General features: G+C 55.1%; 1 protein-coding gene across 1 annotated transcript in view; it reads right to left on the bottom strand.

Annotated features, from left to right (window-relative positions):
- The window catches only part of TEAD4 (TEA domain transcription factor 4), a gene marked incomplete at its 5' end in the record, with an annotated part of 68,002 nt that overhangs the window by 20,800 nt on the left and 23,035 nt on the right, over positions 1-24,167 (bottom strand). The window contains 6 exons of the mRNA XM_060113382.1: positions 117-172; positions 633-676; positions 1,654-1,782; positions 5,410-5,472; positions 5,822-5,886; positions 18,908-19,162. Coding sequence (XP_059969365.1) covers positions 117-172; positions 633-676; positions 1,654-1,782; positions 5,410-5,472; positions 5,822-5,886; positions 18,908-19,162 — 612 coding nt within the window. The remainder of the gene's footprint in view (positions 1-116; positions 173-632; positions 677-1,653; positions 1,783-5,409; positions 5,473-5,821; positions 5,887-18,907; positions 19,163-24,167) is intronic.

The following is a 24,167-nucleotide window of genomic DNA, read 5'->3' as shown; positions in this document are numbered from 1 at the left end:
CGTGCCAGGGCAGCATCTAAGGGGACTGCTAGAGGCGTCTAGCAGTCAGGGCCTGGGACCCGGAGCAGGAACCACACGGGTGTGAGGCACGAGGAAGGCAGAGCCTGCTGACCCACCTGGCAGAGGCAGTGGCGGCTGGACAGCGCAGGTTTGCTGAGAGAAAGGCTTCACACTGTGGGAGACGAGAGAGGACGCGTGGGCCCGGGGGCACGTGGCAGCCCTAGAGCCTCGGTCAGGCTCCAACGCTGTCTTCAGTGACGCAGGCCTGGGTGGTCAGTGGCTCTGGCCTCCCGCTCCCTCGGGATTCTGGCCGACCCACAGAAGCAGCAGGTCTGTTGGGAAAACCCACCCCTCCTCCCTCCCTCCCAGGCCAGCCAGAGGGCTGGTTCCTAGCCTCCTCCCCTCGGGGTCCCGAGCTCGGGTTCTGCTACACCCTGGATAGACTGGGGCTTCAGCAAACGCCACCCCAGGGTGCCCGAGAGCAGGAGAGCCTCATCCGTAAGCGCAGGGCCATCCGGAAAGGCTGACCCCAGACTGCGGCTCTCCCACCCTCAGGCCTGGGTCAGCGGCACGAGTTCACGGGCTCAAGCGCAGCCCAGGGAGCAACGGGGCAGCATGGTGGCCATACTCACTCGTGGGACGTCCCGGCGTGGCCCGGCAAAGCTCCTTGCCAAAACTGAGGAGACAAAGGCACAGAGTCAGCAGAGCCCAGTGTGCGCGGCCAGCAGCGTCGAGACAGAGACGGGGCAGGGGCTCAGCTGGAGGCCGCGGCCGGGGCCTGGGCCTGGGCCTGGGAAGGGTGCCTGCCTAGAGCCAGGCAGCACGGCGTCCCCGCGAGCGCTGCAAGGACCCCCAGCCTCTGGAACGCCCGCCGATGAGGGGCTCCCGGGAGAAGCCCCCAGGCTTGCAAACACGGCACTCGTCCCCATCCTCGGGGACAGATGCCTGGTGACAGTGGCATGCAGGACTCTCAAGAGATCTGGAGTCAAGCACCCCATTGAGACTTGAGTGCCCGAGTCACGTGTGCACTCGTTCGTCCCGTCGTCCTGTCCATTCAACGCCCTTCCGGACTAGCGGCCTCTGGACACACTCGGAAAAATGCTGGACGAGAGGCTCCCCGGACACAGGGCCTGGGGCGGTGCGTCAGTCCCCACAGCCTACAACACCCTGGGAGGACTCAGTCCTGGGGAGGAGGGGCCTCTCTGGACTATTCTTAGAGCGGAACCCACGTGGCCACGGCCAAGAGACCCATATTCTCAGCTTAAAATTCGAGAGGACTTTGTTCCTGGACATCAGCCCTTCACCTGGAAGGAGCCCCTGAGGGCGGAGGGGGGACGAGGCTGAGCTGGGGGCGGGATAGAGGGGCTCCTCAGAACATGCCGGTGCTGCGCCAAAGCCGGGCCTCAGCCTCCTCTTCTGTAAACGGGGCCAACTCTGCAGAGCCCCTGGGTGGCCGTCTGACGGGGCGGCTGCACCCTAGTCACGGCCAAGGCCCCCAGGAGGGCGGTCCCGGCAACTGCATGGCCCCTCGGTCCTTGGTCTCTCCTTCCCCAGCTCTCCTGGCCCGAGAGGACTCAAGTGAGGACTTTGGTGTGGCCAGTGCCTTGGAAGGACGGGGCAGTCCGGCCTCCGACTCCAGGCAGCCCCACTTACCCCTGAGACCGCCGGGTAGCCTGGGCCCCGGGTGAGGGCCATTTTACTGTGGAAGGCTGTGGCAGAGATGATCTGGGCGGACGACATGGCAGCCAGGCTCTGCAGGGCCTTGTCCTTAGCTGCCTGATCCTGGGGAGACATTGAGGGAAGCCTCAGTGTGGGCACCGTGGCAGGTCGGGAGAGGCGGATCCAGCTGGCGACAGGGAAGCCAGACCCTGGACTCGGCCCTGGGGACTAGGCTCCCGTTCCTGCAGGGCTGTGAACCGGTCCTGTGACTTGAGTAAGTCACTCGCTGGCTCTGATCACTTTCCTCATCTGTCAAAGGGGCACAACACGTGCCCTGCCAGTCTCATTAGGGTTTAAAGGGACTTTGGAGGCCACCTGCCAGACCATGGCTCTCCTGTTACCAACCTCAGGGACACAGGGACCACCCAGGTCTTGCTCATCTCCACACCAGAGGTGGCTGGGGCCTCACCTGGCCCTTGGGAGACGGTGCATGAATATCTGTTGGGCAGGGGTCATCCTCGGTCACATGGACAGTGACAAGGGACGGTCTCCTGTGGGCCCCGTCTCAGCCCTGGCCTGTGGATCTCTACTGTACCACGGGCACCCATGGCTCCCGACCCTTTTACGTGTCAGGATGCGAATACCAACTATCTGTCCTCTGTGGGTCCCCTCTATGGCCCAAAGACCCCCTCCACAATGGGTTCACCCTGCAGAGGCTCTGAACAAATCAGCAGTAATGACCTGCTTATAATAATAATAGTAATAATACTTGGTTACTACTTGCATTAGCCAGTGGTCCCCCATCCTGAGCTCCCCAGTCCCAAAGGTCTTCAAAACCAATAAGACAGCATATTGTATGTCAGAAAGCCTAGTGGGTCCAAAAGAAGGCCACACATACAGACTGAACAGCAAGTATTATTCGGTATGGGCAGCATTATTAGAGACAAAAGGTTGGTTTAGGTCAACTCGGGAGCTCTGATTAGAAATTCTGTATCTTTATGATGAATTACTTTTTAAAAGGGAAAAATAAGTGGGCCCTTTATTTAATAATCAGATTGGTGGACCCACATCTGTCCTGAGTAATAAGCAAGCTAATTGCTGAGGGAGGTCCCTTCAGCCCACAGCTGGTTTCGCATATGACTTCACTCGCCCGGTGGGTAGCATCGCCACGGCGTCAGGCCCGAAGGGTCCAGGTGGTGCGCCCGGCATCCTGCGCGATGAGGTCTGGGGGCAGGCCCTTCCACTCGGCCTCTCAGGGACCCCTCACGCTCACGGGGCACACACGAGACAGCCCCCGGAAGGGAAAGAACGCTGTCTCGCTTTGGTTCTGAACACCTCAGCACCCGCGTGAGGCTGGCAGGACTCGTGGGCTCCCCATTCTAAGATGAAGAAACTGAGGCTCAGAGGATTTAGGGGACTTGGGTGTTGACAAGGGTCACGTGACAGTTGGCCTTAAGGTCCATCCAGGATGGCACATCCATGACCTCTGACCTCTGCAGGCCCGGGGGGCTGAGCAAACCAAGGAGGGAGCACATCAGGATCTGACGGCACCCATCCTCAGCACAGAGGGCCCGGGAGCCTGTGCTGAGTGGTGGAACACCCCAGCCCACTGTCCTTTTGGGGCCAAACTTAGGCCTTGCTCTGAGGCTACCTCTGATAACCAAAGCGTCAGGCTGCCTCTCCCCAAGGGCTCTGCTGATGTCGGGAGGGAGATGCCCAGGCCCGCTCCCTCCAGGACACGACTGGGGCGGCAGGCCACGCCCAGGAGGCCCACAAACCTCTGTTAGCAACTGCACTGGGGGGAGGGCAGAGAGCTCCAACCCTGTGTCGGCAGCCTGAGTCCCTTCCCGATGGCCAGTCTAAACGAACGGCCAGGGCCCAGCGAGTGGGACAGGAATCAGGTGGGAGTGGGGGGTGACATCACTGACCAGGCTACTGAATTTTGCGGCTGGAGGGGACCTCAGATACCACCTTGCTCAACCCTGTCATTTTACAGGCGGGGAAGCTGGATGGAGCTTGAGGCAGGTGGGTGACATGGCCGAGGGCCCACGGCCCAGGGCAGAGCCAGGCCAGACCAAGGCCGTGACCCGAGGACTTCTACCTGACCTTGCCATCCACCAGGGAGATGGGTGGGTAACTACACTGGGCCCCAGACCCTCTGGAGAATATGACAAAATCCTCAGACCAATCTTCTCCGAAAAATGCTCATACATGAAAGTGTGCATATTACTTAAGGGGTCCACGGCTCCCCTTGAAGCCTGTCCAGCAGTCCAGAGGCTGTTCCCAGCCCCACGTTAGAGCCTGTGGACGGGGACAGGTTCAGCTCCTCGAGCACACATGGGCCGTAGGAGCCGGCCCCCACGGGAAGGCAAAGCTCCCCTCGATGGCTCTCAACAGAACCCTGGACATTCGGCTCTCCATCCGGTCCCCTACCAGGCCCTGGTGAGTCACAGGCTGACCAGAGCGGGGAGTGAGGGGCAAGTGGGCTGCAGGGCCGGGGATGTCCGGGCACACATGTGCTGGCCTGAGAGGGAGAGACCAGCAGCTGCGGCCCAGCCAGCTGTCCCGGGGACAAAGGAGCAAGGGCTGGGCCACAGCTGTGAGGGGCGGGGGACAGCTGGGCTGATGCGGGAGGAATGGAGCCTCCTGGGAGTTCCCACCCCCGCCATCAGAGCCTCCAGTGTCAGGGTGGGGCCTCCAGGCCAGATGGGGCCTCCGTGGTCCTCTAGTCCAGGGGCTTTTAAACTGGGCTCTAGGATGCTTTCGGGTTCGAGAGTCATGGGGGCTGAGAGGTGACCAGCACGAGGGGGCCCTACCCTGCTTCTCGCCAACCTAGCTTCGACCAGCGTAGATCCTCTGATAACGGATCGGGGTGATACTTAATTTGGGAGAAAAACGAAAGGGCTTCCACTGCTTTAAAAAATGTTTGTGGGAAATTCCCTGGCGGTCCAGCAGTTACGACTCTGTGCTTTGACTGCCGAGGGCCCGGGTTCAATCCCTGGTCGGGGAACTAAGATCCCGCAAGCCGCATAGTGCGGCCAAAAAATAAAAATAAAATTTAAATGCCTGTGGATTTACTGGTCTCAGCCCCAAGTGCCGGCTCCTCCTACCAAGCAGCCATAGACTCTTCTGTTACATCCACCGTGATGGGCAGCCTGCTCCCTCCCAGGGTTCAGCCAAGGGCCCCTGGGTCCAGGGTCCAGGAGGCCCGAGTCCCGTGGAGAGGGGACTCCCACCAGTGGCTGGCTCCCCGTGTAGCAGTCGCCTGTTGGCAGACAGGCCTGCAAGGTGGGGCTGATCCAGGGAGCCCCACCAGCCCTTCCCCCAGCGTGGACCCCATCCTGCAGGCCTGCCACCCACAGGATCTGGGTGACGGCCTTAAGGGGCCACGCAGTCTGCAAGAAATGGGGTCTGGAGGGCAGTCCTGCTGCTCTAACCATGGGACTCAGGGTGTGCCTGGTTCCTCTGGGCTGCAGGGGGTGGGGAGCACAGCAGGAGACCGGCCTCTGTCTCCCAGGATGCTGTGAGCCTGGCCATTCACACACAGACACATAGACACATCCTCTGTGCAGGTGGGAGAGAGGTTACAGGCTGAACCCCACTCTCCTCAGCACTGAGAAGCTCACTGGCTCCACACATAAGCAGTCAGCCCCAAAACCCAAGGGAAGGAAGACTTTTCCTCCTGGGAAAAGAGCCCCAACTCCCGGGAGGCTGGCCCACCTGAGCCCTCCTGCTGTGCCTTTGCCTTACCTTTAGCTTGGCCTGGATCTCGCGGGCTTTTCGCCGAGCCAGCACCTGGATGTGGCTGGACACCTGTGGCAGGAAGAGGGGCTCCTGTCTCCCCGACGGCCGGCTCCCCTGACCCTCAGCCCTCCACAGCCCCCCATCCCATCACAGACTGAATGGATGAACGAATGAATGAAAGGATCAGTCACTGATGGGACCTCGGTCCCACCTCTCCCAGTTAAATAGAAGTGCAGTCGGATGGGGAGGGGTCCCTCCCAGGCGATGGCAGAAGGGACCCCAGGGAAACTGACCGTCTGTGGCATACCCAGCAGAGGACCCCTCCCAAGCTGGCCCCCAGAGTCCACACCCGGTCCTGCGGAGGGCTGGGCCCACCCTGGGAGCCGACCAGTGCCAGGGTATCTGCCCCAGGGCCCACCTGCTTCCTGGTGCGGGTCTTCCCTGTCCGGAGCTTGATGTAGCGGGCGATCAGCTCATTCCGACCTGCAGAGACACCAACATCCACTCAGCGGGAGGACCAGGACAAAGGCAGGCAAGCTCCCCAACCTGAGTGGCACTTGGGGTGAGGATTCTGTAGGGCCCCTCCCGCCCTCCTGAGATCCCAGGGATCTCCCAGCAGCAAGAGGAAGCCGAGGCCTTGCTGGGGGACTGCTAACCTGAGAACAGGGTGACAGGGCTGTGGATCTCTGGCCGGTGGGCGCACAGCTCAGAAAGCCCCCTCAGAGCCTCCCCCCACCGCAGCCTGGCAGCCTCCTCCTTGGCCCTTCCCCCGGGCAGCTCCCACAGTCCCCACCACCTCCGCTAATGAGCAGGACCCAACAGGATGTCTGCCCTGTCTGTGGGCAGCAAGGGGGACGGGGGACGCAGGTGCCAAGACACAGAGTGTCTCCAGAGGGGAACCCGTGGCCCTAACCCGGACAGAGGGAACCCAGCCAAGCACAGCTCCACGGCTCCAGCTAGACTGTCAACGGGTCACACGAGTGCTCCCTGTGGGCCCAGCCTCCTAGAGGTGGTGATGCCAGACCCCCAGGACTACAAGGCCCCACGTCCTCCCGTATCGTAAAGGAGATCAGGACAAGGGGTTCCCTGCTTTCCAGAGCTCACCACCCGGTGGAGGAGAGAAGTGTGCCCACATGATGGCCCTGCGCCCGTGTCCGACGGGACCATGCCACGTGCTCAGAGGAGAAGGGGCCAGCTAAGGCTGGGCAGCCAGGTGAGCCTTGAGCTGCACTGACCACTGGTAGGATTAGACCATAAAGAAGGGCCCTGGTGGGGAGAGGCAGAGTGAGAGGGTTTGAGCGGGAGTTACTACCTCCTTTCTCCACCTCCGGGACCTGCCCTGTCCTGCTGGGCCTGGCTGAGCCCGGAGGGCCGCAGCAGTGGGAGTGAGGGAGCTGCTGATGCAGGGAAGAGGCGAGACAAGTGGGCTGTCCGCCACCTGGTCTGTAACCAGAGAGCACGGCCAAGGCCACATGGGGCCCCCAGTTGACCTCTCCCCACTGCCAAGGCTGAATCAAGAGGCCACCCTCAGAAATCCTGGTTCAAGATGGCGGAGTAGAAGGACCTGCGCTCACTCCCCCTTGCGAGAACACCGGAATCACAACTAACTGCTGAACAGTCATCGACAGGAAGACACTGGAACTCACCAAAAAAGACACCCCACATACAAAGACAAAAGAAAAGCCTCAATGAGATGGTAGGAGGGGCGCAATCACAATAAAATCAAATCCCACAACCACTGGGTGGGTGACTCACAGACTGGAGGACACTTATACCACAGAAGTCCACTCACTGGAGTGAAGGTTCTGAGCCCCACGTCAGGCTTCCCAACCTGGGGGTCTGGCAACAGGCAGAGGAATTCCCAGAGAATTAGGCTTTGAAGGCTAGCGGGATTTGATTGCAGGACTTCGACAGGACTGGGGGAAGCAGAGACTCCACTCTTAGAGGGCACACACAAAGTAGTGTGCGGATCAGGACCCAGGGGAAGGAGAAGTGACCCCACAGGAGACTGAACCAGACGTGCCTGCTAGTGTTGGAGGGTCTCCTGCAGAGATGGGGGGTGGCTGTGGCTCACCGAGGGGACAAGGACACTGGCAGCAGAAGTTCTGGGAAGTACTCCTTGGCGTGAGCCCTCCCAGAATCCGCCATTAGCCCCACCAAAGAGCCTAGGTAGGCTCCAGTGTTGGGTTGCCTCAGGCCAAACAACCAACAGGGAGGGAACCCAGCCCCACCCATCAGCAGACAACTGGATTAAAGTTTTATTGAGCTCTGCCCACCAGAGCAACACCCAGCTCTACCCACCACCAGTCCCTCCCATCAGGAAGGTTACAGAAACTTCTTAGATAGCCTCATCCACCAGAGGGCAGACAGCAGAAGCAAGAAGAACTACAATCCTGCAGCCTGTGGAACAAAAACCACATTCACAGAAAGACAGACAAGATGAAAAGGCAGAGGGCTATGTACTAGATGAAGGAACAAGATAAAACCCCAGAAAAACAACTAAATGAAGTGGAGATAGGCAACCTTCCAGAAAAAGAATTCAGAGTAATGATAGTGAAGATGATCCAGGACCTCGGAAAAAGAATGGAGGCAAAGATGGAGAAAATGCAAGAAATGTTTAACAAACACCTAGAAGAATTAAAGAACAAACAAACAGAGATGAACAATACAATAACTGAAATGAAAACTACACTAGAAGGAATCAATAGCAGAATAACTGAGGCAGAAGAACGGATAAGTGACCTGGAAGACAGAATGGTGGAATTCACTGCTGTGGAACAGACTAAAGAAAAAAGAACGAAAAGAAATGAAGACAGCCTAAGAGACCTCTGGGACAACATTAAATGCACCAACAGTCGCATTATAGGGGTCCCAGAAGGAGAAGAGAGAGAGAAAGGACCCAAGAAATATTTGGAGAGATTATAGTTGAAAACTTCCCTAACATGGGAAAGGAAATAGCCACCCAAGTCCAGGAAGCACAGAGAGTCCATACAGGATAAACCCAAGGAGAAACACGCTGAGACATATAGTTATCAAATTGACAAAAATTAAAGACAAAGAAAAATTATTAAAAGCAACAAGGGAAAAACGACAAATAACATACAAGGGAACTCCCATAAGGTTAACAGCTGATTTCTCAGCAGAAACTCTACAAGCGAGAAGGGAGTGGCATGATATATTTAAAGTGATGAAAGTGAAGCACCTACAACCAAGATTACTCTACCCAGCAAGGATCTCATTCAGATTCAACAGAGAAATCAAAAGCTTTACAGACAAGCAAAAGCTAAGAGAATTCAGCACCACCAAACCAGCTCTACAACAAACGCTAAAGGAACTTCTCTAAGTGGGAAACACAAGAGAAGAAAAGGACCTACAAAAACAAACCCCAAACAATTAAGAAAATGGTAATAGGAACATACATATCAATAATTAACTTAGGGCTTCCCTGGTGGCGCAGTGGTTGAGTGTCCGCCTGCCGATGCAGGGGACACGGGTTCGTGCCCCAGTCTGGGAAAATCCCACATGCCACGGAGTGGCTGGGCCCGTGAGCCATGGCCACTGAGCCTGTGCGTCCGGAGCCTGTGCTCTGCAATGGGAGAGGCCACAACAGTGAGAGGCCCGCGTGCCGCAAAAAAATAAATAAACAAACAGTTTGGGCTTCCCTAGTGGCACAGTGGTTGAGAATCTGCCTGCCAATGCAGGGGACACGGGTTCAAGCCCTGGTCTGGGAAGATCCCACATGCCGCGGAGCAACTGGGCCCGTGAGCCAGAACTACTGAGCCTGTGTGTCTGGAGCCTGTGCTCCACAGCAAGAGAGGCCGTGATAGTGAGAGGCCCACGCACGGCGATGAAGAGTGGCCCCCGCGCGCTGCAACTAGAGAAAGCCCTCACACAGAAACGAAGACCCAACACAGCCAAAAATAAATAAATTAATTACAAATAAATAAACCGTTTCGGGAATTCCCTGGCAGTCCAATGGTTAGGACTCAGCGCTTTCACTACTAGGGCCCGGGTTCGATCCCTGGTCAGGGAACTAAGATCCCACAAGCCGTGTGGTGCAGCAAAATAAATAAATAAGAGTTTTAAAAAATGTAAAATAAAGGGCCTCCCTGGTGGCGCAGTGGTTGAGAGTCCGCCTGCCGATGCAGGGGATACGGGTTCGTGCCCCGGTCTGGGAGGATCCCATATGCCGCGGAGCGGCTGGGCCCGTGAGCCATGGCCGCTGGGCCTGCGCATCCGGAGCCTGTGCTCCGCAACGGGAGAGGCCACAACAGTGAGAGGCCCGCATACCGCAAAAAGAAAAAAAAAATAAAAATAAATAAAAATAAATAAAAATAAAAAAAAATGTAAAATAAAAAGTTTAGGCGCCTGGAAGGGGCCCACGCAGGTGAGGGGCCCCGAAGTGTGAGCCTCACTGACGTCACAGGAAATCCGACCTCCCCCACAGAAGGGCAGGCAGATGGAGAAACTGAGGCCAGAAAATCTCGGTCAGATGGGCCACCGGCAGACCTCGGGCTAACACCCGGGTCTGAGTCCGGGCTCAGCCACTTGGAAGTGGCACAGGGCCTGGCGGACAAGGTGCTCGGTCCACAGGAGATCCACTCCCAGTCTGGGCGGGCCTCCTGGCCGGACGCAGTGGCATGTACTCTGTAGCACCTGTTAAACAGCAGCTGGGAGGCCCCTGCCCAGCCCCGGCTGAGACCCTTACTCCACACGTCACAGATGACCCCCAGGTCATGGGGACGGAGCCCTCGCCCAGCCCCGGCACCACCTCTGTCTCTGCCACAGGGTCCAGGAGTTCTGCCTACAGACAGGCCCTAGGCACGAGGCCAGCAGTGGGGTCACAGGAGCCAGACCCAGGGTCCCAGGCTGGCTCGGCTGTCTTTGTACATTTCAAGTTGTGCTTCTCTCCTCTCCCTTGCAGGCCCCTCAGACTGTATTCCAGCCAGGCCTGTCCTGCTGCTCAGCAGTGGAGGATCCCCTGGGTGGGAGTGGAGCCCTGGGTTTCTCTGGGTGTCTGCAGCCAAGGGGGGCAAACAGCTCCCTTCCTGCCCCCTGAGGTCCTCCCGAGGTCAAGCCGGCCCTTCAGCTGCCTCCAAACCAGCTGGCATCTAATCCAGGCCTTATACAGACACAGGGAACTGCTGTAGTTTCTTTCACTCTTGTGATAACAGTAACAATCATGAAAGTCTGTGGAGCACTTACAGGCGCCCGTACGAACCCAGAGTGAACACGGCAAACTCTGTTCACACGTCCGTCCTCACGACAGCGCCTGCAGCTGCTGTGTCATCTTCATTCTCTCCGCACTGTGGTTCTAGAGTCTATCCCCTAGCTTCTCGGTAACACAGGACTGAGGGGATGGACCAGGGGGCACCAGGGGTCCTAGCTAGCCTGAGCGAGAAGAAACTAAGGCCCAGAGAGGGAAAGTGATTTATTCAAAGTCACATGGTTTATTACTGTCCCAAGGCCACAGGAACATCCGTTTCTAAGGCCACACCTAGGGCTTCACAATGGCTGCTTTTCCCCACGGATGTCTCCCCTGGCTGAGCTGGGAGTTTCTTCTGCCAGAGACCATTCTGCTCCGCCTCTCTGGACCATCCACTCCCCTCCCACCCCTGGCTGATTCCCTGGGTCTCTGCGTGAAGTAAGTGCTCAGTGATGTCTCACTGCTCCTGGCCCTGGCCCAGGTCCTGCAGGGAGAGCCAACTATTTGGACCAAGAGCCGGTCCACCTGTTTTTGTTTTAATATTTTATTTTTAAAATTAATTAATTTATTATTTTATCTATCTATCTATCTATCTATTTAAGCTGCACTGGGTCTTAGTTGTGGCATACATGTGGGATCTAGTTCCCCGACCAGGGATCGAACCCGGGCCCCCTGCATTGGGAGCGCAGAGTCTTACTCACTGGACCGCCAGGGAAGTCCCAACGCCCATGTATTTTCACTCTCTCCTGGACAGCAGTACTCAGAGCCGTAGGAGCCAAAGTGCCCTGGATGACTGAGACGCCAGGAGGCTCCCAGAGCTGGGGGAGAAGCAGAGAGATGTAAGGAGTGTGCAGAGCCGTAAAGCCACAGTGAAGGCAGCAAAGAAGAGCAATGGCAGGGGAGCGCCCTGGTGGCCCAGTGGTTAGGATTCCGGGCTTTCACTGCCATGGCCCAGGTTCAATCCCTGGTCAGGGAATGGAGATCCCGCAAGCCACATGGCGTGGCCAAAAAAAAAAAAAAAAAAAGAGCAATAGCAGGAGGAAACTAGTAGAAAATCCAGGAGAGCTGGTGGGAAGGCAAGAGCTGCATCCTCGTCCCAGCTCTGCTACCAGCTGCATAACCCCAGGCCTCCCACCCTCTGGAGGTTGAGATCCCGGACCGGGGCAGGAGGCCAACCTGGACCACGTGGAGGCCAGCTGGGCAGCTGAGCATTGCAGTGTGGCAGGTGGCCTTGGCCAACCCCAGAGAGGGCCTGGGTGGGACTGGAAAGGACACCCCAGCAGACTGTGGCCCATCTGTCAGAGGACATGTGTCCAAAGCCCCCAGCTCACACCCACAGCCCCACCCACCATGGGCAAGGACCCTTGGGCTGAAGGCGGGGCACTCCCAATGCAGGGTCCACACAGATGACGACCACCTTCTCCAAACCCCACACCCAGGGTCACACATGTCCTGCCAGCCACCCCAGGCTCTTTCTTCCTCAGTCACACAAGAGCATGAAAACCCCATCTGCTAAATCCTGTCTGGGACAGGCCTCTCTGTGTCTCATTTCCTCCCTGTACCAGCCCTACCCCAGGGCCGTAAACATATTCAGGGTTTATGCCCTTTAAGAAGGGTCATCAAAGACAGTTGTTTTGCTAATATTGTTGATAAGGTTCTATTAGAACTAAAGCTATTAGTTTCCAAAGTTGAAAAGGGCATGAGCTTCCCTGCAGGTAGACAGATCTTTGCTTCAGCAGAGGCCTCACAGGGAGCTCTTTACAGGAGCTGACATTTCACCCCTGCAGGCAGGGCTGGGGAGGAGGCCAGCCTCCACCAATGCCCACGGCCTGGCCTGGGGGCACCCTGGCTAGGGATCAACTGAAGCTATAAACACCTGCAGCTGGAGGAGGAGGCTATTTGTGGAGAAGAAACTTTTCAGGCCTGATATCCGAGCTGTTACCACCATTGTCCCTGGAGGGCTCTGAGGCTTCTGGTGAAATCCTACGCCATTTTCAAGGCCACTCCGCCTCCGCCTCGAGCCCTGGTGCACAGGGTCTGTGCCTCCCTGGGCTCAAGTCATTTGAGCTCCTTAAGGGCAGAAAGAGGTCCCCTCCAGCTCTGCAGCCCCAGCTGTTCACTGGTACCTCTCGTCCCAGCAGTTACACTAACGACGGTGTCTTCTTTCAATTTAGTACATGAAAAGATGCTCGACATCACTAACCTTAGGGAAATGCAAATCAAACCATGAGATACCACCTCACACCCACTAGAATGGCTACTGAAAAAAAAAAAAAACACAGAAAATAAGCGTTGATGAGGATGTAAAAAAATTAAAACACTTGTACGTTGCTGGCAGAATGTCAAATGGTGCAGCCACTTGTGGGAGATAGTCTGGTAGTTCCTCAAAAAGTTAAATAGAATCACCATATGATCCAGCAATTCCACCTCTAGGTATATACCCCAAATAACTGAAAGCAGGGTCTCAACGAGATATTTGTATACCCAGGTTCATAGCAGCGTTATTCACAATAGCCCAAAGATGGAAACACCCACATATACATCAATAGATAAATGGATCAACAAAACGTGGTCCATCCACACAATGGAATATTATTCAGCGATTAAAAAGAAGCATGAAGTTCTGACAGAGGCTACAACATGGATGAACCTTGAAGACATTGTCCTAAGATAAATAATCCAGACGCACAAGGGCAAGTACTATATAATTCCACTACTGTGATGTACCCAGAACAGGCAAATTCATGATCTACAGAAAGTAGATCAGAGGCTACCAGGGCCTGGGGGGATGCGGGAATGGGGAGTTATTGTTTAATGGGTACAGTTTCTGTTGGGAAGAACGAAAAAGTTCTGGAGATGACGGTGTGATGGCTGCACAACAGTGTAAGTGTACTTAATGCCACTGAGCTGTGCACTTACAAAGGGTCATATGGTGCATTTTAAGTTCTTCGTATTTTCCCACAAAATATATAAGTAGGGCTTCCCTGCTGGCACAGTGGTTAAGAATCTGCCTGCCGGGCTTCCCTGGTGGCGCAGTGGTTGAGAGTCCGCCTGCCGGTGCAGGGGACACGGGTTCGTGCCCCGGTCCAGGAGGATCCCACATGCCGCGGAGCGGCTGGGCCCGTGAGCCATGGCCGCTGAGCCTGCGTGTCCGGAGCCTGTGCTCCGCAATGGGAGAGGCCACAACAGTGAGAGGCCCGCGTACCGCAAAAAAAAAAAAAAAAAAAAAAAGAATCTGCCATCTGCCTGCCAATGCAGGGGGACACAGGTTCGAGCCCTGGTCCAGGAAGATCCCATATGCTGCAGAGCACCTAAGCCCGTGTGCCACAACGACTGAGCCTGCGCTCTAGAGCCCGCGAGCCACAACTACCGAGCCCACGCACCACAACTACCAAAGCCCACGCGCCTAGAGTCCGTGCTCCACAAGGAGAAGCCACTGCAATGAGAAGCCCACGCACCACAACGAAGAGTAGCCCCCGCTCACCGCAACTAGAGAAAGCCCATGCACAGCAGTGAAGACCCAACACAGCCAAAAATAAAATAAATAAATAAATTTATTTAAAAATATATATATAAGTAATAAATAAATAAAACCAAAACCCCGCAAAAGGTAGTATTATTATTATCCCCATTTTTCAAATGGGGACACTGAAGCTGAGAAGAGGTAAACAACCTGCCCAACTGGCCACTGGACAGAGTGGATGTGAACAGAGGCGCCCACCGTCAGGCCTCCAGAAGCAGGACGCCAGGGCTCCAGGCCAGAAGAGAGGGGCACGAAGCACAGGGCAGCGGAGAGTCCGAGGACCACGGCGAGGAAGGCGCAGCAGAAGCTCGGATGAGGCTCCGTGGCCTGTCCCATCGCCTCAGCGACCAAAGCCCGACCTGGGTCCAGCCTCTGCTCAGCCTCTCGTTAGCTAGTGACTCACCTCTGATGGTCCCTTATCACAACATGTGCCCAGATCCCCACGGGGACCCCCAAACCCAGCAGGCAAAGCCCCGCCTCTGGGCCAAGGCTCACTCCCCCCGCCTTCCTCCACCTGGCCAAGCTCCACATCCTCCCAGAAAGCTTCCAAGATAAGCCAGCCCTCGGCTGACTGGCTACATATAACATACGGGCCCTCAGTTTACTTTCCAAAGATGTTCCTCCTGTCTCTCCTTCAACCACGCAGCCACAGAGAGCAGAGACCACGGCCCCAGCCCGGCCTGGTCCAGAGTGGTGGGGCCCTTGATGAGAACCGCCCAACGGCTACCAGGCAGCGAGGCGCCAGGGAGACAAGGGAGAAAGGAGAGGAGGGCAGAGACTTGGGAGATTCAGAGCAACCTCCAGGAGAGCCGGGGCCTGGCGGGCAGAGGGGAGGAATGCCCAGAGCAAGACAGAGCCAGCCCGGGGCCGCGGGCAGCCGGAGGGGGAGCCAGGCCGCGGGGCCAGACGGGAGCCACGCTCACCTCCCGCCACCGGCCAGGGGGCAGAGCCGGGCTGGGCGACGAGGTCAGAGAGGCCGGCAGCGCCAGGGCGAGGGTCACACCGTGACGGGGCAAAACCGAAGGCTGCCATGAGCCGGGGAAGGGGCAGCCTTGGCCCGGGAGCCGGTCCACGGGCGGGGGAGGCTCAGCGCGGATCTGTCCTGCGCTTGCGTGTCACCTGCATGTCTGCCTGGCCCTGGTCGGTGGCCCTGCTCTGGGTGTGCGGGGGCCGAGCTGGGGGCAGGACTGACCCCTTGTCCTCGGAGACTCCGGGGCTCAAATCCTTCTCTGGGCAGTTTGCTCTTCCTGCCTGAGGCCAGCTGCCCACCTGGAAACCAGCTGGGGCCTCTGGATGTGGGGCGCTGGGGAGGGTAAGGACCAGGGCTCTCGGGGCACAGAGGATGGCAAGGGTGGGTCCCCGAGAGAAGGAGGGGTGGCGAGCAGCCTGAGGGAGACCAGGTCTGAGCCAACTTGGCGGCTGGTCCCTCTACCGCCCCTCCCCCGCCCATCCCACGCCCGGGGCTGAGCTCAGAGCTATATATACCCCCCAGCTGGGCTGCTCTGCTGTGCCGAGCCCCCGTCCACCCCCCCGTCCACCCCGGCAAGGCCCTGCCTTGGCTCTGCCCCCGAGCCGGTAAGACGAGATGGGGCTAAGCCAGCGGCTGGTGCACCCACGGAGGACAGGTGCCATGGGGGCTGGGTCGGTCGCCAGACTCCGCGGGGAGGCCCCCAGTCCCCCTGCCCAGAGCCTGACCCACCTGAGCCGGGGCCAAGCAGGAGGCAGGCTGGCTTCGCAGAGCTCACCAGGGCCACTCGGGGTAATGGGGAGCGCTGACCACCGCCCCACCCGGCCCCCGCTCCCACTTACTACCTGAGCGACTCAGAGACGCTCTGGGCTTCTCTGAGCTTCTCTCTCTGCATCTGCACAGGCTGTCACCCCTCCCCCATCACTAAGAGGCTCCTGGCCTCGGCCCCTCCCCGTCTCTCAGCCCAGGGAAGGAGAGCCGGGAAGGACACGGGCAAGGCCAGGACAGTTTGCCCAACACTGTTTTCCTCTTGCTTCCCTCACTCAGCGGCTCCCCTCCTGCCAAGCACAGTTCCACCCCGAGGCCTGCTGGAAGCGCACAGCCTTGCCTTTCCCAAACCCTGCTCCAGTCACAGGGGCCAGGGGCCCAGAGACCAAGTCCCTTAACCCCTATCCCTTCCTATGTGAATACAGATAGAAATATCCACCCATAACGACTAAAAAAAGCGAAGCCACCCAAATGTCCATCAACTGGGTGAACAGATAAACCCCCATGGGGTCCACCCATATGACGGAATGTGACTCCGTCTTCAAAAGGAAGGACGTTCTGACACCTGCTAAGACACGGAGGAAACTTGAGGGCATGACGCTCAGTGAAACAAGCTGGACACAGAAGGACAAATACTGTGTGACTCCACTTACGTGAGGTCCGTAGAGGAATCACAGCCACAGAGACAGAAAGTGGATGGTGGGTACCAGGGGCTGGGGGAGGGGGGGAGTGAGTGTTTAATGGGGACAGAGCTTCAGTTCGGGAGGATGAGAAAATTCTAGAAACGGACGGTGATGATGGTCGCACAACTACGTGAATGTACTTAATGCCACTGAACTGTACACTGAAAATTGGTTACAACGGTATAGTTTACCACCACACACAAAGAAATAGCTGGCCCACGGCGTCACTCAAACGCTGCGCGCTGGCTCTCCACGGTCAGCCCCTCCTGGGGCCTTCCCCACACGGCAGCACCCTCGGCTTTCTCCCTATGCTGAGTGCCTCTTGCCCACCTGTGTTTGCCAGACCATTTGTCCCTTTAAAGCAGGAAGAGGAATCCTGAGAGGCGCCTGGCCACTGATCACCGCCCCACCCAGGGACAGGACAGCTCTCCACCCACACCCAGGACCCACCCTACACACCCCTCCCCCTCCTCCCCCTCACACCTCAGCTCACGACCAGCACGCACCCCACTCCCCACCGAAGCGGTGGGAAGACCCCAGGACACCAGAGCCCCCTCCTCCCCAGCTCCACGGGGAGGACCTCCATCAGCAGCCCCACCCCAGACACACAGGTGCTCCATACCCGGCGGCTCTCTCCTCCACCGAAGCTTCCGTAGGGACCAAAAGTAAGAAGCAAGCATTAGAGCAGGAAGTGGTTAAGCAGGGAGGCCTGGGGGGCCCGACCCGGGGCGTGGAGGCCCACAGAAGTGGGGCCCCAGCAGAGCCACAGCAGAGGGGCTGGTAAGGAGGGATGAGAGCTTTAACTGCTGACCAAGGAGCAGACCCAGGGTGTAGCTCGAGAGGACCCTGCTTCCCCAACAAGCAGGAGAGAAGGAATCCCTTGGCCCTGCACGGAAGGTGTAGGTCAAGGGTGAAGTAGGCGGGGCTGTGCAGCTCCACGACTCCCTAGACCAGTAACTAAGCAGATTTGAGTTTGGTCCAGTGAATTGTGTTGCTGTCCCCGCAACACTCACGTCCACCCAGAACCTCAGAACGTGGCCTTATCTGGAAACAGGGTCTTCACAGACGTAATTAGTTAAGATGAGGTCATGCTGGATTAAGGTGGGCCCTGAATCCAATGATTGGTAACCTCTTACAGGTGTCCGTGTAAGAGGAAGACACACAGGGACACAGAGAGGATGGCCATGTGACAACAGGGTCAGAGATGGGAGTGATACAGCCAAGGACACCAAGGGCTGCCATCCGCCACCAGAAGCCAGGAGGGAGGCACGGAACAGATCCTCCACGAGGAACCAACCCCAGGGACCCCTTGAGTTCAGACTTCTGGCCTCCTGACCCGCGAGGATACATTTCTGTTTTCCAAGGCACCCCTTAAGTTTGGGGCAATTCTTACAGCAGCCCTCGGAGATGAGCTGGGTCAGACCCCATAGGCCCCCCACACAGCTGACAAAGCATCTGCGCTGGGGGAGGGGCACCCATGTGCAGGTGGTCGCCTGGCCTGGAGCCATCTCACGGGGGGCAGGGCGAGACCCTCTGCTGTCAGGGGCTTCAACCAGTCAGAGACCCCGTCAGCCGCCCAAGACCCACGTTTCAAGCTGGGGGTCCTGGCGGGCTTTCCAGTGTCAATGGAGGCCCCTGAGCCTCTCAACAGCCGTTCAGTGTTTGTTTTGCTCCCCCAGATACCCTCTCTTCCATCCAAAAGTCAACACAGCCCCGGGCAGACCGCTCAGTCCTTCCCACAGGGCTGCTGGACATTGCGTCTCTGTATGTTCCCATCCTCAGCGGCTCAGGAAGACTTAGCCTTACCTGATGGCTCTCTGGCTGGAGGGGAACATCCCTGAGGGAAGGGTCCTCAGCCTCCCCGGGGACACGCCCGTCTGCCTTGTGTACAGTTACATGTGTGCTCACCCCCACCCTGTGAGCAGGGTCTAGATCTGCCCCACCCTGCCTGACACACAGCAGGCCCCTGCACGGGGAAGGGAGGGAGGGACTGAGCCAGGACGGACTGGCCTTCCTAACCGCCTACACAGCCAAGGTGGGAAGCTGGGAGAAGAGGAGGCATTTGCCTGGGGGATGGCTGGAGGGATTTTCCCAGCCTGCCCCGGGGGGATGTTCTACCAGTCTTCCAGTACCACCTCTCACCATCCTCCACATCCACCCAAAGGCGTCTCCTCCGAGGCCCTCCCATTCCTTGGGAGCCCAGGACAGAGCAAAGCAGTGTCCACCTGGGAGGAGCCCCAAGAAGTCACCCCCCTCCGTCACTTGGCAGGAGCGCGGTTGCTGTGCTGAGGCTGTTGCCAGGCCTGGACCGTGAGTTGGGGGGGGGCGCTGCTGGCCAGGCCCGACAGCCTCCTTACCATACATCTTGCCTTCGTCTGAGAGGATGATCTTGCGCCGACCGCAGGGCGGGTAGATGGCCAGGGCCTCCTGGAAGCTCTGCTCGATGTCGGGGCTCCACACGCCCTCCGCGTCATTGTCGATGGGCTTGTCCAAGGCCTGGCTGCCCCCAGAGACGTTGCTCCCCTCGGGGGAGTTGGGAGAGCTCCACTCGTTGGAGGTAATGGTGCCGGCCGTGCCCTCCAAGGCTCCGCTTGGAGGAGCGCCCGTTGGACCTGTTTGGGAAGAAACCACGGCATTTGTGGATGAATGTGTGAACCAGGGCCGGGGGGACCCAGGGAGCACCACCCCGAACCAGGTGCTCCTCCCTTCCTAGCGATCACGGCCGGGGATCCCAGGGAACAAAGAGTAAGGTGGAAGATCTGGGGAGTCAAGGGAAGGTCATCTCCCATCCATAGACCTCAGCTTCCCACCCTGTCAAAGGAGCTCAATGACCAGGCTCCCTCTGATCACGGCTCTAAGAACCCAGATGGGGCTGAGAAGTTGGGGACGAGGACCAAGTGCCAGGGATGTTCTACATTAAATCTAAAAGGGGCAAAAGGGTGCAAAATACTGTGCACCGTTGGTGGGAACAGAAAATGGGGCAACCACTAGGGAAAACAGTATGGAGGTCCCTCAAAAAAATCAAAATAAGAACTACCATGTGATCCAGCAATTCCACTTCTGGGTATACACCCAGAAGAACCAAAAGCAGGGTCTCAAAGAGATTATTGATACACCCATGTTCACAGCAGCACTATTCACAATAGCCAAGAGACAGAAGCAACCCAAGTGTCCATGGATGAATGAAAGCATAAACCAAATGTAGTATCTATATACAATGGAGTATTATTCAACCTTAAAAAGGAAGGTTGAATAACATGGTTGGACATGTTATAACATGGATGGACTTTGAGGACATCATCCTAAGTGACATAAGCCAGTCACAAAAGACAAATACTGTGTGATTCCACTTATATGACATCTTTAGGGTACTCAAAGTCATAGGGACAGAAAGTAGAATGGTGGTTACCCCGGGCTGGGGGAGGAGGAGGTGGGGAGTTGCTGTTTAAGGGGTATAGGGTTTCGGTTTTGCAAGATGAAAAAGTTCCGGAGATGTGTTGCACAACAACATGAATATACTTTTTTTTTCCTGTTTTAAGTTTACTTTTTATGTTTTTTTAAAAATTTTTATGGAAGTATAGTTGATTTACAATGTTGTGTTAGTTTCAGGTATATAGCAACGTGATTAGTTATACATATACATATATCCACTTGTGAATATACTTTTAACATTACTGAACTATACACTTAAGAATGGTTAAGATGGGGCTTCCCTGGTGGCACAGTGGTTAAGAATCCGCCTGCCAATGCAGGCGACACAGGTTCGAGCGTGGTCCGGGAAGATCCCACATGCCGCGGAACAACTAAGCCTGAGTGCCACAACTACTGAGCCTACGCTCTAGAGCCCACAAACCACAACTACTGAGCCCACGCGCCTAGAGCCCATGCTCTGCAACCACCGCGATAAGAAGCCTGCGCACCACAACAAAGAGTAGCCCCCACTCGCTCGCTGCAACTAGAGAGAGCCTGCGCACAGTAACGAAGACCCAATGCAGCCCAAAATAAATAAATAAATAATTTTATTACTTTTTTAATGGCTAATGATAAATATTGTACCACAAAATTATGGTTTAATTTTAACCATAATTAAAATATGAAACATGCAAAGTAAAATTCAGGTCACCATTCTCTTACTCCATCCTGGCTCAGGCTCTTTTCAGAGGAAGATTCTAGCCCTGGCAGATTCTCACATGTTGGGGATATGGCGAGGTTGACTGGCTGGTACCTCCAGAAGGTGACAACACAACCTTATTCTAGTCACTAGCATGAGACGAACCCAGTGACCTCTTGGCTCCAACGGTCCAAGCTGTGAATTTCTGGACACGATTCTCAGGAGTTTGGGAAGAAGCAGTACATACTAGTACTCTTTTTTTTTTTATTTTTTTTTGCGGTATGCGGGCCTCTCACTGTTGTGGCCTCCCCCGTTGCGGAGCACAGGCTCCGGACGCGCAGGCTCCAGACGCGCAGGCTCAGCGGCCATGGCTCACGGGCCCAGCCGCTCCGCGGCATATGGGATCCTCCCAGACCGGGGCACGAACCCGTATCCCCTGCATCGGCAGGCGGACTCTCAACCACTTGCGCCACCAGGGAGGCCCCATACTAGTACTCTTAAGGCAGTTTTTGGATTATGAGTACCAGGTGGGTACCATTTGCCTCCCAAAGCCCTCCCAAGGTCCCAGCATCCCTCCTCTCCCAGCCACCAAGCGCATCTGCAAAGGAGGACCCCCTCCCCATCACACATGTCACCCCCTCCCCCATTAGCCATGAGGAGCAGTGTGGTCCAGCAGCCCAAACCCAGGGCCAGGAATTGAAACACAAGCTCCCACCCACTTCCATCCAGGACCCTCTGAGATAAGACCTCTCCAGAGCACCCCTCACTTTCTCTCCCTTCCCCAGGCCTGTCAGAGGCACACATTGTTCACAGATAGGTGGGTATGAGGGTGAGCATGGTCAAATTCACAAGGAGGACCTTAGTGGGGGACAGCACATCCTGGGAGGGGTTGGAGGTCCCAAGAAGCTTGTCCTGGCTGCTGGCAGAGACATGCAGTCGGAAGGAGGTTAGAACCACTGAAAGTCAAAGTAGAAAACCTAACCCAATCCTCTCAGCTTGAGGATGGGGACCCTGAGACCAGAAAGGCCTAGGGACATGCCTGAGGTCATGCAGCAATCAGTAGTGTAGCTGGGTCGGATCTCCCCCCTCCAGGGTCCCAGGTCTTTTAGCATAATGAATGTCAACTTCCTCTCTGTGGCCAGTTAAAATAAGTTTTTCCCAAAGTGTGTCTGAGGGGGTCACTTGATCTGGAAGAAACTGGCTTATTCTCTACCCGAAATTCTGGTCTTGATCCTATTGTGAATGTTGAAACATTTTTCTGTACCTTCCAAAACAAACTTCTTTAAAGAGTTCCTAACTTTAATTTCTGGCAATACGGTAGATAAGATGGTTTTTAAAACTCACTCTGTAAAAGAAATCTAGAAACGATAAAACATAAGAAATACACTTTTAAATGCATAGCTGACTTCAGAAGAAAGTAAAGAGGCCCCAAATGAGACAACTCAAACCTATGACAACAGGCAAATGAGCTGTTACTACAACCCTAGGAAGCAGAGGATGAAGCCGATCTTAGTAATGAAGACGCTGGGTGTTAGTGGCCACCCAGAGGAGACCTCACACCTGAGACATACAGGGAGGTTGGAACTGCGAACAATACCTCAATCCTCAGAGAAAAGGTAGACTATTCACAAAATAGACTAGGAAGATTGCCTGTCTTGGCCTAAGCCCTAGGTATAAAAAAGAATTTTCTTTCCTAAGAATTTGTAGCCAAGGGCCTGCCCTTAAGTGGATTTGAGATTTATATTTTATATTACACAGGAACCCCCAGCCAATTCACAAAAATAGTGATCCCAGGCTGAAAATCTCTGAGAAGACAATCTTAACTCAGACTGCAGAGATCCAAAGACTCGCTCAAGAATCTCAAAATGCAAAATTACAAATTATAAGAGGAAACAGTCCACCATGATCAAGATTTGATGGGATTGGATCCCCCAAGAACTATAGATAATTGAACAATCAGATAAAACGATTATATAATTGTATTTAAAATGATTATTGACTTAAGGAACTGGAAAGATGAGACTTAGACACTATCAAAAAGTACAAAGCAGACTGGGAAAAGAACCAAATAGAATATTTAGAAATAAACATTTTAGCCACTGAAGTTAAAAACTCAATGACTGAGAGTAACAGCAAATTAGACACAGCTAGAGAAAGAAGTAACAATCTGGAAGATATATCTGAGGACATGATTCATAAATGCGTTAAAAAGAATGAAGATAAAGAGCAAGAAGAACACAATAAGGCAGTTCAACATACCTTCAATTAACATTTGAGAAAGAGTATAGAAAATGGAATAGAACAACATTTGAAAAAATAATGGCAAGGAATTTTCCAGGATTAAGGAAATACATGAATCCTCCAATTCAGAGACCATACTAAATCCTAACCAGGATAAATTCAAATAAAATGAACAGATATTATCGAGACACTGAAGAATACCAAAAACAAAGAGTAGATCTGAAAAGCATCCAGAGTGAAGGAGCAGTTTACCTGCAAGGGAATGACTCTCGTACTGATTGTATATATTGATAGTGAACTTGTCAACTGGAAGACCCACGATAACGTCTCCAAATTACGGAGAGAAAAGTAACCGTCAACCTAGAATTAGAAACCCAACCTAAATATCACTCAAGAATGAACATGAGGGCTTCCCTGGTGGCGCAGTCGTTGAGAATCTGCCTGCCAATGCAGGGGACACGGGTTCGAGCCCTGGTCTGGGAAGATCCCACATGCTACGAAGCAACAAAGCCTGTGCACCACAATTACTGAGTCTGCATGCCACAACTACTGAAGCCCGCGCGCCTAGAGCCCATGCTCTGCAACAAGAGAAGCCACCGCAATAAGAATCCCGAGCGCCACAATGAAGAGTAACCCTCCCTCGCTGCAGCTAGGGAAAGCCCGCCCACAGCAACGAAGACCCAATGCAGCCAAAAATAAATTAATTTTAAAAAAGAAAAGAAAGGAAAAGAATGAACATTAAATAAAAGCATTGTCAGACAAAGATGGAGAGAATTTAGTAGTAACAGACCCTCACTGGAAAAAAACAAAAAACAAAAAACCAACAGTTTTGTTTCCTTTAAGAGGTATCTTTAAAAAAAAAGAAAAGAAAAAGGAACTGGTATGAAAAGATATTACATACATGGAAGAACAGTGAGCAAGGTGAGTGGTAAAAACGAGTGAATCTAAACAGTACTAACTACATAAAAACAATAAAAACAGGGGCTTCCCTGGTGGCGCAGTGGTTGAGAGTCCGCCTGCCGATGCAGGGGACAAGGGTTCATGCCCCGGTTCAGGAAGATCCCACATGCCGCGGAGCAGCTAGGCCCGTGAGCCATGGCTGCTGAGCCTGCGAGTCCAGAGCCTGTGCTCCGCAACAGGAGAGGCCACAACAGTGAGAGGCCCACGTACCGCAAAAAAAACAAAAAAACAAAAAACAATAACAACAACGAGGATGACTAAGTTTGGCCACACAGTACATACACACATGCGAATGCAGAAAAACC

Source organism: Mesoplodon densirostris, chromosome 11 (assembly GCF_025265405.1).
Source record: "Mesoplodon densirostris isolate mMesDen1 chromosome 11, mMesDen1 primary haplotype, whole genome shotgun sequence".
Lineage (NCBI taxonomy): Eukaryota > Metazoa > Chordata > Mammalia > Artiodactyla > Ziphiidae > Mesoplodon > Mesoplodon densirostris.
Note: the sequence above shows the minus strand (reverse complement) of the source record. Positions and strands in the feature narration are given on the sequence as shown.